The sequence below is a fragment of the Rattus norvegicus genome, chromosome 18 (genome assembly GCF_036323735.1).
Source record: "Rattus norvegicus strain BN/NHsdMcwi chromosome 18, GRCr8, whole genome shotgun sequence".
NCBI lineage: Eukaryota > Metazoa > Chordata > Mammalia > Rodentia > Muridae > Rattus > Rattus norvegicus.
The window spans coordinates 73,219,542-73,235,427 of record NC_086036.1 but is presented as its reverse complement, the minus strand read 5'-3'; the positions used below and the strand labels follow the sequence as shown (position 1 = coordinate 73,235,427).

Here is a 15,886-nt window from a genome sequence, read left to right as displayed (position 1 = left end):
GTGGCTCACAACCATGTGTTGCTCCAGTTCCAGGTGATCTGACACTCTCCTTTGTGGGCAACAGGCACACATGTGCAATACATACACACAGCCTAAACACTCATGCATATACAATAAAATAAATAAGTCTAAAAGCAACACTGTGAGAGTCTGTTAGGACTCCTGACAAAACTAAAACCAGATATTGCTCCTTCTGGGTGTAAGTCAGCGATCCACGGGCCTGTTCACAGCACTACTACTCACGGTGGGCACCTTATGAACTCAGCCCAGGTACCTGTCCACATAAACTGATTAAAGAAGGTATGCATAGTCAGCCACAAAGGAAAATAAAACTGTCATTTTCTGGAAAATAAATGCAGCTAGAAGTCACCATGTTAGGAATATCGGCCAAAGTACAAACTACAAATATCCCATTTTCCTTCATTTTGAGATCCTAGGGTTTTTTGTTTTTTAAATAGACACACAAAGTCAGTTATGTATGTATATGATGTGAGAACAGGAGGACGATGGGAAGGCAGAGACTAACGAAGGACACAGGGAGAGGGGAAGAGAGCAGAGATGCTAAAAGTTCATGCTATACTTCAAAGACATCGACTTTACAAAGCCTAATACATGTGCTGTGCACAGCTGTGAATAAAGAATTAAAGATGTTCTTACAGATGCTCAATGACTTCGTGTGTATGTGCTTGGGTTGGGTAAGCGTCTGCCACGGCATAGATGTGGAAGTCAGAGGATGACCTGTGAGAGTCAGCTCTCTCTCTCTACCATGTGTGCCTCAGGCATCAAACTAAAGTTAGCAGGCTTGGTGGCCAGCGCTGCTTATCTCCCGAGTCAATCCAGCCCAGGATGCCAATAAAGACATTTTAATTAGAAAGAAAAGAAGAAAGAAAATTTGGAGGAAAAATAACAAAGGTGTCTCACAGAAAGTTTTTGTTCTGTTTTGTGATCTCTCCTCCTCAGATTTATCACTTGGTGTACTTGAATTCCAGTTTATTTTTTTTACATACTAGAATATCTTCAAAGGAACTGTATAGTCATCGTTCACTTTGAAGTTATTTTAAAGCATGTTTTTGCATAGGTTCGGTAATATCCATAGTTGGATATATATGCAAAAGTTGTATGTTCACATGCATGGATTTCCAAGTGTGGTCTCTGTCTTTCTTTCTGTTTGGCTGTGACTCTTTCTCTCTGGTTCCTCCTGCAGCACCTCACCTTACCTCAGATAACCCACATAACAGCCGGGGGTGCAGCCTGCTAGACTTCCTCCCTTCCATCCTCTGACAGACCCACGTACACACAGACATATGGCGACGTCAGTGTTCTCTTTTCTGCACAGCACCATAGTACGAAATGTGTTTTCCTGCATCTTGGTTTTCCTCACTTTGTAATACTTCCTGGGAGTTCCTCCAAGTCATCTGGTTCACATTTAGATCATTATTTTAAATGGCTGAAAAGAATTCCTTGGTACAGATACAGGGACAAGTTTACTAATAGACAGAGCTAGAAACACAGCCCGTGATGTGGGACTCAAAGTCAGTGGTGTCAAGGCTAAGACTAAAGGTGAAAACCATGAACCAAAACAAAATGAGCTGGCTTGAAACCCAGGCACAGCATAGCCACCCTTCTGCGAATGCTGCGACCATAAGGGATCAGAAAAGTGTAGGGGAGAATGAGGGTCTCAAAACGTTCACAGTGCCTCTCTGGTGGGTAGGACTCCAGGAAAATTTTGCTGTCTCTTACCCACTTTGGGGTCTTATTTGAATTTTGTAGTGATTATCTATTGGAGTAAACTGTGTTGATAAAACAATACATGTTTTCTGTTTTTAAAAAAATAGATAAAAGCTGCTCTGTGTCATTTCACTGGAACCTTGAGGGTATTAATGAGGAGCAAGAACACTGAGAAACCTGGGGATGCCGCTCTGTGATAGAATGCTTATGCAGAACACACATGGCCCTAGGTTCTATTCCCCCATAGAAAGAGCACACTAGTTGCATACACATATACATTCATAATATATACATATACAGAGAGAGCGAGAATGAGTGAGAGAGAGAGAGAAAGTGAGAGAGAGAGAGGGACAGAGACAGAGAGAGCGAGAGCAAGAGAGAGAAGGAGAGAGAGACAGAGGGACACAAAGACAGATAGAGACAGAGACAGAGAGCGACAGTGAGAGAGAGAAGGAGAGAGAGCACGAGAGAGCTAGAAAGAGAGCGAGAGAGAGCGAGAGAGTGAGCGAGAAAGAGAGAGAGCAAGAGAGTGAGAGTGAGAGAAAGCAAGAGAGCGAGAGAGAGCGAGAGAGCGAGACAGCGAGAGAGCAACGTGAGAGAGAGAGAGAGAGCAAGACAGAGAGAGAGAACAGAGAGAGAGAGCAAGACAGAGAGAGGGGGGGTTATCCTACAGAGAAGGATAATGCATTCCTGAGATGTCGTAGGTTATGAAATAAAAAACCTAGTGCCAGGTATGGGATATTTCCCTTCACGATTGGTCAGTAAGGACCCGTGGGCTCCCAAGCAAAATAAACCCATTGTTCTCCTTTAGTCACTGGAGGAAAGGAAAAAGGAAAGAAGGAAGGAAGGCAGGCAGGCAGGCAGGCAGGCAGGCAGGCAGGCAGGCAGGCAGGCAGGCAGGCAGGCAAAGCCTCCACTATCCACTGCGAGCCTTTCTGCTGTTCTTATAAGGGAATCTCCTTGGATTGAAAAGCAGGAGACACCCAAGGTCACCCGCTCCCATCCCGTCTCTGCTGGGAGACATGGAGTTCAGATACGTCCAGCACGGTGCTTCTCAACCTGTGGGCTGCGACCCTTTTGGGGCAATTGAGTGGATCTTTCATAGGGGCCACCTAAGACCATTGGAAAACACAGGCATTAACACTACAATTCATAACAGTAACAGAGTTTAAGTCCTGAGGTGGAAACAAAAATAGTTTTACAGTTGGGGGTCACCACAACATGAGGTATCTATAAGGTACCAAACAGCTGCTTCTTCCTATCCTGACTTCTAGGCTTCATGACTAGGGTCACCTTGGCCTTGAAGGACACACACTGTCTTCTCACACATGCTTGGTTGAAGTTCCCACTACACTCCGGGCTCGGCTCTATACATACACGTTGCCATACTCCATCTCGGTGATGGTGATGGTCTTGACATGCCAGACTAGCTCTCTCTTGGGGATGAACCGGTCCTCCCTTGCCAGGTGGCCCACACAGAGGGAGGCGATGTCACCCAAGAAGATGCTGTCAAACTCAAAGGTGTCTGTGGTCCCCCTATGGGAAACAAAGGTGTGATCAATGAACAACCCGTGCCTGTTGATGCAGCTCATATTTAGTGAACGCCTACAGTATTCCAGAGTGGTGTGGAGGGCAGGGTTTGGTGTCAGCCTAGCATCCCTTGAGGGATTCAGGCTAGTTTTAAATCAAGACAGTGACAGTAAAAAGCCCTGCTGGTAACCTGCTCTCATTATGTGAATGCCAATGTCACCAAGCAGGTTAGAACTTGGAAGAAGGCTGGGTTTGGTGCTGCAGAGGAGGAAAAAGGGAGAACCTTCTAATAAAGACCCATTTTTGAAAAAAAAATCTTACAATGGGAATAGTCAGGTATTGGGAATCTACTTGGATGGAATTTGAACCCAGGAGGGCACACCAACAGGAAAGCAGGGCATGGGCAGTCTCTGGTGGTCTGTCCGTACCAGTCTGTGAGACTCAGACTCTGTCCTCATGGAAGGAGCGTTGGGATAAAAGGTTGTGGTAAACAGAACGGGATAGTCCACCAAGTCTGCGTGTTGAAACTTAAGCCCATGGGATGGAATTTGGAGCCCGGTCTTTGGACGGTGGTTAAGCAGTGAATAGAATCTTACGAAGCTCCCTAGGGAGCTCCTGCACCCTTCTGCTACACGAGAACACAGTGAGAGGACCCCATCTGTGAACTGGGAGGCAAGTGTCACCAGACACTAAATCTGCCTCCCAGAACATGGGAGAGATTTTGGTTGTCCCTAAGCTACTATTTCATATGGCAGCTTGAATGGGCTAAGAGATCTTGTAGCTCTGGTTGACAAACATTCTGGTAGAATGGAGACAAAGTGGACACAGCCAGAGGTCTCCCAGAACAAAGAGGGAGAAAGTTCTGGGTTGGGATGTGGGATAATACTTCCAAGGGAATCACATAGTAGGTAGTCATTTGTAGACCTCTCAGTGAGGGTCTCTGGCTTGCCCTCCCCACCCCCATTCCATTGAGTATCCTTCTTCTTACTTCCGAAAGGCCCGCTGTCTGGAAGAATTTTCCACAAGGAATTCCTTGGATCTGTTCTTCCTGCCTTCCAAGATGAGCCAGATGTTCTCTCTGGTTTCGCCTCCGTTGCCTGTTTCTATGACAATCTCGTAGGCTGCAGGGAGGAGGTGGGAGAGGGTCAGCAGCAGGAAGCAGCCACCTGCCACCAGCCATTCCCTCCCTCAGGGACTTTTCTCTGGCCTTAGGCCGCAGTCTAGGAGTCAGGTTAGCCTTGCTAAGACCCAGGCACTGTGAGTGGAGCTGGTGACTCTGGGACAGCAGCCTCTTTGCTGGCAGACACAGGAATATAGCAGCCATACAGGAGGAATCAGAAGGTAGCGATAAGTTCTCAAAGGATGTTAGGGTCTGGTTCTCACAGCTGGATGAGCCGCCAGACTGAAAGGCCACATAGAAACCACGTGCCCAGAAGACGCAAGAGAAGGCAAGAGAGGCAGGCCTGCCTACAGAAGGCACAATGCAAAGACCTAGCAGGCTAAGGGCACCAGGGAGCCTTGAACTTGCTCTAGCACACAGCTCCACTCCACCATCAGCCTCGCAGTGAGTCCCTGCCTCTCTCTCCCCTTCATCTAAGTGGGGCCAAGTATCAGGAGTAGCAGACCGGTGAGTAGAACTCACAGCCCCAGACATCTAGCCCAGCACTGACCATGCATAAGACAGAATGCAATACCAAAGGGCCAGGCTGCGTCCGGACAGGAGCAGAGCTGCCTTCATGCCCTTGGCTGCTCAGCTCCCAGCACTTGCTCTCTTTCTCTCTCCAGCCTCTGATATCCTGCTTCCTGCTTGGAGCTCTGTCACGTCCCCTCTCTCCACCTGAGCATGTCCCCTCTCTCCTCACCTCTGTTTGTTTATGCCCATAGCATCTTAGGGATGCTAGGCCAGTGCCCTAATTAGAGTGGTGGCCTGGTCTCTTGTCACACTTCCCGTCCGTCTGCCCTGCCCCGGCTACTTCCTCTCGCTCTCCCCATCTTCAAACACTCTATATAATCTCATTCAGTCATCATTGTCTGTTGTACCTCCTCCCCTTTCCTAAGTGAGTGCAGGCTCCACAAAGGTGGGGGGTGTTCATTCCTGAATTCCAAACTGCCAAAGGGCAGTGCCACGGCGAGCCCTCAGCGATATATATATATATATATATATATATATATATATATATATATATATATATATTGATTTATTTTTATCTTATGTTTATTCATGTTTATGTACCATGTACATGCAGTGCCTGAGGAGGATGCTAGAAGAGGATGCCAGACCCTGTATTTACAGACGGGTGAGAGCCACTACGTGGATGCTGGAATCAGAACCTGGACCTTTTGTGGGAGTGGCACATACCCTTAGCCATTGAGCTATGTCTTTAAGCCCCTTCCCCACCCATGTCAGCAAACAGTCACTAAAGGAAGGAATAGCTTAGTGGACTGTACTGTCTGGTTTTGTGTGCCAACTTGACACAAGCTGGAGTTGTCACAGAGAAAGGAGCCTCCCTTGAGGAAATGTCTCCATGAGACCCAGCTAAGGCATTTTCTCAATTAGTGATCAAGTGGAAGGGCCCAGCCCATTGTGCGTGGTGCCGTCCTTGGGCTGGTGGTCCTGGGTTCTATAAGCAAGCAAGCTGAGCAAGCCAGGGGAAGCAAGCCAGTAAGTAACATCCCTCCATGGTCTCTGCATCAGCTCCTGCTTCCTGACCTGCTTGAGTTCCAGTCCTGACTTCCTTTGGTGATGAACAGCAATGTGGAAGTGTGAGCTGAATAAACCCTTTCCTCCCCGACTTGTTTCTTGGTCATGATGTTTGTGCAGGAATAGAAACCCTGACTAAGACACGGACCAATCACAGAGAACCTCATGAGGAAGGCAGGCCTGAGTCTGCTGTTGGAATGCAGTTGTGATAGAATGAGCAGGGGCTGGAGGGCGATTCTCAGGCAGAGGGAAGGGCACAGAGGATGCATGACATCATCCGGCTCGGGGATGGAGCCAACACTCAGGGGTGCACAGTAAATGCTTGTTTGAGACGGTCTGTGTACATTTAGAATAACAGACGGGCAATCTCGAGACACGTATGACACAAGCACATGACAGCCATGGAAGAACAACAGGGAGGACAGTGTGCTTCTGGTTGGCACCAAACATTTTACTGCCCGCCATGCCCCAGAGTTCTCTATCACATGCTGGGGTGAACTGAGAGCTTCCCCCCAACCCGGGATGTGCTCTTATCGTTCCTTAGAGGCTACTCAGCAGTAAGGATTCATGTTGGTGTGGCCAGCAGTCCTCTTCCTGGGATTCAGGGAAAACTAAAGTAAGTTAACATTCTGGAAATTGAGCTGACACCAACACCATTGGCATCTCTGGGGACAGCAAATTTGCAGCCGGGGCTACCTCAGGTTTCCAAGCTCCTCCAGGCAATGTATTTCCTGCATCCAGCAAAGATATGGTTTTCAGGCACGTGCTACCAAGAGTCCTAACTATTCCTAGAAGCTTCTGTTTGGGACCATCAAAAGATGGAGGCTTCAAAAACATACGTGTGAGGATGTATTCTACCACCCGGTGGAGCAGTGAGTGTTCCGTCCCCGGGGACTGGCCAGCAGAGGGACGTCCTGGAGCTAGAAACAGTGCAGACCCATGGACAAAACAAACGCACTTAAAGGGTGCAAGGAGTAGCAGATAGGAAAACGAAGGGCTGGGAAGGAAAAGGTACCCGCCAGCGGAGAGGTGTTCATGTGCACATCTGCACACATCGGCATGCGATCTTACTGCGTAAGCCAGACTCTGGAAAAGCTGCCATCCAATGCCTGAAGGCTCAGACATGAGGACTACGCATGAAGACTGCCATTGGAGTCAGCGGCAGAGGTGGACACTTGCAAGATGGCTGGAGCGCCTTCTAAGAGGGCTTCAGAGAATTGGAGGTGAAGCCTGGAAACAGGATGCTGGCTGATATGTAGAGACAACTGATAGATCTGCAGTGCCAGCCAGGTCCAATATAAAAAGGGTATCCCAGAGCTGGCAGTGGGCCTTGCATAGCCTTTCTGGATTTTTGCTTTCCAACCAGCAAAAATTTGACCCAGAGGTGTAAATTGCACCCTGCTTTCTCCTTAGGGTAGATGCGGGGCTTCCAGGGCTTAACAAGGATGTGGTATTGAATGCTTTCACTCGTATGAGGATTTGTTCAAGACTGAGGGGCTGTTTACACTCCTAGACTGAGGACCCCAAAAGACCCAGGGTCACCAGAAGGAAAACACCAGGGTATGGGGATGACTTCTGAAGTCAGAGAGTAAGGCATGGCACTTATGACCGCTCATGACTTTTGTCTCGACATTAAATAAAGGCAGCTGAGAGTTGGAATCAGGCTCTGTGCATGACTCCTCCAGGACCAGCTGCCACCTGGGAACAAAGGTATGGCTACGTGTCGGTCCCCATGTGAGCGTCCCAGCTGGCTCCGTGCTGCTTCCTACATGCTCATGGGTCCAGGCCTTCTCTTGGCTCCCTGTTCACACTTCCTATTTTCCCACAGAACTTACCCCCTATCCCCAGCCTGAGTCCTGTGAGCATCCTCAGCGATTTGGCTGTTTGGAAATTGAGACAGAGACTTGGCAGTGGAGATGAGACAGACTGGCTACTCCTCTCCTAAACTCCAATAGCCTGAGAGTCTCTACCGCTCACCTCGGTTGTGTGTGAGGAGCTTAAGCGCTTCCCTCTGAGTACCTCATAAGGCTCTCTGTGAAGAGAGCACAGGGTTCTTTTCACAGAGCATCAACTCACTGAGCCCCCAGGTCAGTAGGATTGCAGAGGGTGACACACGCGAGTGACACTACCCTGAACCCGTGCAGGTCACAAAGCAAGGCACGTCACTCACTGTACCCAAAATAAGCTGGGCGCCCCATAACTCCCTAGAAAGTGCAATTCCAGAAGCAGAGAACACATTCTCTAATAAGGCCAGGCGTCCTCTGGCCTACAGAAAATTCAACAAGTAAGTGCTCCGTTTCCGTTTAAATGTGCTCCCGGGAACACTGCTCACCATCTCTCAAGACAGCTCATTTAACCACTGCGCCATTTGGGTGGCCTGGCAGGGTCAGGAGGGAGCTTTCAAGTCGAGATGCACACTTCTCTCTCACAGTGCACCGTGGTCATCCAAGGAGCTGCCAGGCAGGGCGCAGTTCCCAGGTGCCCTTGCATCTGGTACAGCCACGATACTAATTCTCCCCAAACGAAATGCAGGCTAACGTGCCGAGATCACGGGGGAGGGGGTGCGTCTAGCTTCCTTTTCCGTGAGGAATGTGGAAGTCACAGCTTAGAGACGGCAGAGACACAAGTGGAGAGAACTTGGGCCCCTGAAATCACACTATGGAAACACCCCACCTGCCTCCCACACCGGACTACACACTGCGGGAAGCAAGAAACTGTGGTGCTAAGATGCTGAGGGGTGTGTGTGTGTGTGTGTGTGCCTCAATAACTAAGGTTGAAAAATCCCTTCTTCAGTCAGGCTCTGCTTTCTGAGTTTTCCTCTAATTCCCTGGGCCCAGATGCTGGCCGGGGTACTAAAGAAATATCTTCTGAACGTTGGCGGTCCTTCACCTCAGGAACTCCTCATGCATCCCTTCTCTATCCTCTGTGGGAGGCAGTAGCTGGCAGAACCCCTGCTCTCCTTGATTTCTGTTTCTAGAATCTCTGTGTTGGACTCCTTCCTCCCAGGCAAAGGGTGGATCAGTCCATGACATAAAGGTAGCTTGAGAGATCTTCACAGTTGCCTTGCCCTGCTTGGCCTGGCCCTTGGGTTGGGGCAAGCCTGTCCCCAGTGGGTTTTCCTTCATGAGTATTGGTGATCCAAGGCTATGAGTACCTCAGCAGTTCTATGAATTCCCTGTAGTGGGTTTACAGAGAAGTCTTACCTGTAGCCACAGGGAGCCGTCCGTCTTTCCCAGTCCATACCCAACCTCCTGAGCCTGCCCTTCCTCAACTAGAAGCCAGCCCCGGTGTCACAGTGCCTGGGTTCCACACTGTCCTGCTACGTACTGGTCTCTTCCAGCTCATCGCGGATCTCATTGTTGGCACACGCGAAGTCTCGGAGCGTTTGTCTGTCACCCTCACTCTTAGACAGCCAGCAGTCACACTGGAAGCGGAAGGTCTCGTCACGGGAATTGTCCTTCACGTCAATGTAGCTCAGATGCCATCCAGGAAATATCCCTGTGGAAGAGAGGGCTTAGATTGGAAAGCGACCCCTCTCCGTGTCGAGACCTCTCTTCCTCCACCCACATCTGTGTGACCCTGGACAAATTTCTTGTCCTCTCTGTGGTCCTTTCAATCAGAGCCTAATTGAAAAAGGGGTTTCTCAACCCCAGCTATGAAGGCAGGCCCCCTCTCAGCACATCGGCACCTCACAGTTTCTTTGTTGGTCCTGTTGATGGAGTGACCGGTTGTGTTAGGTGGCTTTAAGGACTCCTCCAATTTGAGGAACGCAGGGCATTTTGCAAAATGCATGGATTTCTCATGCATAAGATTTTAGCTGTGAGCGCCAAGATACTACACTACTTTCCTCTTGCAAACTTTCCCGGTAGGAATCACCCAACAGGGACCAAAGGCTTATTACTGCCATCAGGGTCATGGAGTTTTCTTTAGCTGAAGGACGGCTTCTGTTGCTCCCTGAGCTGTGTTCAGCGAGCTCTTGTCAATGATCCTCCGTCACCATCAGTTCAGGTGCTACCTCACCAGGAAGCCGTCCCTGGCGCTCCCCTCCGGAGGCTGAGTCAGGAATGAACTCCCAGATTCCCCGAATTTCCAGTTTCAAGATTCCAGCTTCGTGCTGCTGTCATTTACATGCGTGAGGGCACACCGAGTCTTGGCATACCGAGTTTGTTTCCTTAGGGCTCAGCCGTGTAACTGGCAGGCCGCTGTTGCTCAGCGGATGCCGAGTGAACAGGTACGTTGGTGTCCGGGTTCTTGGGTGAACTGTTCAGCAGTCATGAAGGGCCCGGAAGCTGCCATTTCTCGGGATTTGCTCCTGAATTTGGCACATTTTGGGCTGCTCACGTGCATAGCTCTGCTCCGTTGTAACCAGCAGGGCTTTTCTCAGAAGTGTCCCTGCCACAGCAGGGCTGGCAATGTGGGTTTGCTGTGACAGCTGCGTGTGACTTACACTGCTTCCATCACGAAAACTCCTTGAGAATGTGGAGCATCATGAATCCCTCAGAGAGAGCGGCCCCAGTGCTCTGGTAGGCTAGATGGTAACGTTTGCTATTCGTAACCTATCTGTGAGGCAGCCTCACAAGCAGCACACAGTGGGTCCTCACAAGCAGCACACAGTGGGCCCTCACAAGCAGCACACAGTAGGCCTCACAAGCAGCACACAGTGGGCTTCACTCACGCCCCCCTCTCAGGACACCTTGGGGCTCCAGAGGCAGTTCCACTGTCTCAACTAGGCCTTTCTCTCAGATCAGACCAAAACAACACCTCTAGAGATCCTGCCTCAGCTCCCAAGGGTACGTGAAAGTGAAAGATTCTGGGGTGCTGATGCCAAGTGCATGGTTGGGATATATATGCTGGCATTACCCTCAACTTTAAAAAATATTCCTTGAGCATTTCATACACAAATATAAAGTGCCTTTAACAAGCTCATCCCCATCCCTGCTCTAACGTTCCCTCCTCACACTCTGCAACACATCTCCCTCACCTTCATGGTCTTTTTTTTTTTTTTTTTTTATTAACTTGAGTATTTCTTATATATATTTTGAGTGTTATTCCCTTTCCCGGTTTCCGGGCAGACATCCCCCTTCCCCTCCCCTTTCTTATCGGTGTTCCCCTCCCCATCCTCCCCCCATTGCCACCCTCCCCCCAACAATCACATTCACTGGGGGTTCAGTCTTAGCAGGACCCAGGGCTTCCCCTTCCACTGGTGCTCTTACTAGGATATTCATTGCTACCTATGAGGTCAGAGTCCAGGGTCAGTCCATGTATAGTCTTTGGGTAGTGGCTTAGTCCCTGGAAGCTCTGGTTGCTTGGCATTGTTGTACATATGGGGTCTCGAGCCCCTTCAAGCTCTTCCAGTTCTTTCTCTGATTCCTTCAACGGGCTTCATGGTCTTTCTTAAACCCACTGTGCCTTACTCAGGGTTTCTATTCCTACACAAAACATCATGACCAAGAAGCAAGGTGGGGAGGAAAGGGTTATTCAGCTTACACTTCCACACTGCTCTTCATCACCAAAGGAAGTCAGGACTGGAACTCAAGTAGGTCAGGAAGCAGGAGCTGATGTAGAGGCCATGGAGGGATGTTACTTACTGGCTTGCTTCCCCTGCCTTGCTCAGCTTGCTCTCTTATAGAACCCAGGACCACCAGCCTAGAGATGGCACCACCCACAATGGGCTGGACCTTCCTTCCCTTGATCACTAATTGAGAAAATGTCTTATAGCTGGGTCTTATGGAGGCATTTCCTCAAGGGAGGCTCCTTTCTCTGTGATAACTCCAGCTTGTGTCAAGTTGACACAGAACCAGCCAGTACATACTGAGTACGCTTAGTGCTGCCATTATGCAAATGGGTGTGGGTCCATGCACTGGACCACAGGTAGCCTGATCAGGGGCTGAATGTGAAGCTAACAGAGTCTCTCTCTCCCTAGCACCTACTAATAATGAATAGCCCTGGAGATGCTAATCCCCTTTCAGTCCACACTGGGGTCTTAGTTGGCTTGCTCCCATACAGATCTTATGCATGAAACCACAGCCAGTGTGAGTTTGTATGGGTAACACCCCTGTCATATACGTGAGATACCATTTCACAGAAGTCTTCTACTGCCTCTGGCTCTGACAATCTCCCTTCTCCACCTTCTATGGCAATCCTTAGGCCTTGGAGGCAGTGGTGTGGCCTAGCTGTCACATTAATTTTGAGGACTCTGCATTTTCTATGCACTTTGACTGGTTTTTAGTCTATGAATTAATCAACATGTCCTGCAAAAGATGCTTATGAAGGTTGAGAGGTGTACTGATCTATTGGTATAAAGGCAAACATTTAGGGGGCAATTTAATATGTCCATTAAGCTAAATTTGCCCCTAGGAACTATAACCTGCCCAGCCATGGGTTTCTGGCCCAGTATCACAGTTCTGTCCTGTGGAGTAGGTCTTAAATCTAAGCGTAAGGCCATTGGTTTTCCTCACACACTTGTGTCACTATTGTAGCAATGGGCATATATCATGCCAGGAAAGCCATTGTTCTATTTCACAGCTGGGTAATATGAATGTGGGTTTTGCTCTCCCAACATAGCATCTTCTGGTACGAGGAAAACCAGCCATCAAGTAAGAAGGCTTCAGGCTAGTACTAGCTTGTTTCCTCTGAGCCTTATATGTCTCGGTGTCTTCAAAGTAGGGTCTTAGCATCAAATTAGCAATGGCAATAGTTTGTACTGTTTTGGGGGTTTATGGGACCTCCCACTGACAAGCAATTTGAGTGGAAGTAACACACCCCTGGTATTTGTCTTTTGCTTCGTAGCCTATGACATTTGGAAAGGCGTTGCTCCCCTGTGTAAGGTAACTCCATTTAGACTCCTTTTTATATGCTGTGTATTTGTTTTAAGGGTCTTCTACGACTGTTGGTTTCCATAAGGCCTTGTCAAAGGTCTTTGGTATTGGCTGTATTTCTTGGGCTTTGTGAAATCAGATCTTCGTTGAAGGAGCAAACAGTGGGAGGGTAAAACACTCCATTTTCTGAACTGATGAGGCCCAGGCTCTAGATGCCGATGCTGTCTCACTGCTGAGGTCTCTGGGAAAGTGCTCTGTTTGTAGGATGTCCTCAGGTTCTAATAGTTGTGTTCAATCTCCAGTTATTCTATCGCTTGATCCGGAATCACCCTGTTTTCACATTATTGTATATTGTTATGTATTTGGCTTGTCTCTGACAATAAGGTGAAAATCCTAAGATCAAGAGACTGGCCTTACCTAGGTATATTAATAATAATAATAATAATGTATTAAATGTAAATTTTAATAATTTTAAAATAAAAAGAAACTATTATTATCATCATTATCATTATTATTATCACCATTATTATTGCGTGCCTGAGTCCACACCAAATGTGAAGAGGAAAGAATGAGAAATCAGTGTTGGTGTGGTTTTAGAAGAGGGATTTAGAGCCTCACCTAGGAGGAGTGGTCTGTCCCAGCACTATTGATTCGTATATTCCAAATGACCTAGATTCACTTTCAGTAAAAGGTCTAGCTACTCTAAACTGCCCTGGAGTCCCAGCATCCCAGATAGGAGGTGACAGGCTGAATGAGAGAGAGGCTAGCATCAGGTTGGCTTCCTTATGTTACTTACGGCCCACTGGTCTAATGGCTTTTCTGCATCTGGTGGACGAGGGGTTCTGTGCTTCCTTTAGCCTGTTTCAACCGGCCATTGTGAAATGGATTCATTAGGCATCCATTCGGCATCTCCTTTCTCCTCATGATGGCTCCAAGCTGTTCTCCTAAGCTCAGTCCCTAGCTGTTCTCCGCACACCATGGTTCTCATGGCCTCTGAGCCTCTTTGCTGCTCCTATGCCCAAACGGTTCCTTGTGCAGGTGCATTAGTTACTTTGATCATCACTATGACCCAAAGACCTGTCAGGAACAGCTTACAGAAGGAAGAGATAATTTGGGCTCGCTGCCACAGGGGATAGGATACTCCCAGGGAGGAAGCCATGGTGGGGTTCACGTAGCAGGAAAATGTAGTAGATTCTCTCGTGATGGCAGACCCAGAAATAATGACAGCAGCCCCCATTTCTTCTAGTCAGGTCTCACTCCTTAAAGGCTCTACAGCCTTCAAAATGGTGCTGCTAACTGAAGAGTCTTTAAAATTTAAGCCCTTGGGGATATTTCAGATTAAACTATAACATGTCTGTTCTGCTGGCCATGAGCCCTGATATCCAGAGAATTCTTTGTGCTGAGGTTGTAACTATGCCTTAACTCCTTTAAGACTATTTTTATATTTGAGTCTGACTTCTCCAACTTCAGGGTGTCTTACAACCTCTTAATTATGTTACTTAGTATTCAATGATCATAGAAGCGATAAATTATTTTCACTATCAAAAAGTCAACTGTCAGTATTTTTATCCAGTGCAAACCATTGAGATTCTTCTCAGGTAGAAAGATTCGCCTCACCAAGCAACACCTTCCCCAAAAATAACCCACAAGAAGTTAAAAGCCCATATGGGTGACTCACACTTCCTCAGCAAGATCATGGATGGTTTGAAGTGAGCTACAGAGCCATCAGAGATGCCCTGGATAGGGAAGAATATAAGACTGTTTAACACGTGCAAGGCCTCATCAGAGGCTGCCCCCATGTCTCAGGCAACACCCTGGCACTTGGTAGATATGAATTTGGGTCTCGGTGTATCTGCCTAAGTGAGTGCACTGTAGCATTCCTATGATTATTTCTGAGGTCCTTCTTACTTCTATGGACTTACATTATTCACAAAGTGTCAATCATTCTGTGGTTAAAATTTCCTTGCTAAGCAGAGTGTTCATTTAACCAGAGGAAGCAAGGAAAGCAAGAAGGAATAGGAAATGAACACTATTACAATTTGTTCAGTACTATAAAAGCTATCTGGGTAATTAAAATTAAGTAGAATATTAATCGTTTATCTTGGTTTTCTTCTTCAAACTGTATTTTGCAGCAATCAAATAGCCACAGGGACAAATATTTAAAGAAGAAAACCCCTAGCTGGTAAGTGGAAAAGAAACAATCGAATTATAGCATCACAATGTAATTCTAATTGACCGTCACCAGATGAAGCCATTAGATAGCTATGAAGGAAATTTACAATGGGGCGACCAGTCTCTCAAGTGCTAAATCCGGGATTTGATATTAGCACTCGTGAGAGCAAGACTTCTTGCTACCTATTACCATCACAATACGCAGCATTTCTTCAACGTTCAGCAACTCCCCTGTGTACCCCTGATGCATTTATAAGTAGGTTTACCTTCTACGCACACTGGAAAAGCATGTTTGTTATAAAGTAAAAATTGAATCGTTGTGGGCTGTGATGATGGTGGTGTGGTTTTACAGAAAAAAATAAAAAGTCTGTTTCCAAAGGAGAAGCACACTAAGTGTAAGCATGTTTGGAGTGAAGTGGCCTAAAATTTAGGATTTATCTTCATATTCTCTGGCAACCGGAGAGGAGTAAAGAATGAAGCATCAAGCCAAACAGTTGATGTGGTAAAGCATGATCATTTTTGAACCAAGGTGACAGACAGGTGAGAGCTGATGTCGCTGTTTCTTCACTTTTCTGCACGTTCAAAAATTTTCGCTAGATTACACACACCTCCAGAAGGTCAATTTTTTTTTGCCAATTTAACATTCCCCCCCAAGCAAATCCAGGGATGAGAAGAACACTATGATATCTAAGTTGGCTAAACATTTGTAGACCCATTTATATCTCTATCTAGAAATGTTTACCTTTTGGAGGAAGAGTTTCAAACAAAATGCATTTATTCACATATTTTTTTTGTTCAAGAACTAGATGGAGTTGGGAGAGGCTTTTAATATGAGGAAAGCGTGGCTAAGAGAGGTATTAAAGACATGTTCATCAGCCTTAGCATGTATGAACATCTGCATCTTACATCCTCAGAAGAAAGAGAAAGCTACCCTAGA

General features: G+C 47.4%; 1 protein-coding gene across 2 annotated transcripts in view; it reads right to left on the bottom strand.

The window, feature by feature from the left end:
* Positions 1-15,886, bottom strand: part of Loxhd1 (lipoxygenase homology PLAT domains 1) — a 152,643-nt gene that overhangs the window by 10,357 nt on the left and 126,400 nt on the right. For both annotated transcript variants that reach the window (NM_001414400.1, NM_001106132.4), the window contains 3 exons: positions 9,287-9,457; positions 4,247-4,379; positions 3,106-3,264 (listed from right to left, as the gene is read on the bottom strand). In NM_001414400.1, the coding sequence (NP_001401329.1) occupies positions 3,106-3,264; positions 4,247-4,379; positions 9,287-9,457 (463 nt within the window). The remainder of the gene's footprint in view (positions 1-3,105; positions 3,265-4,246; positions 4,380-9,286; positions 9,458-15,886) is intronic.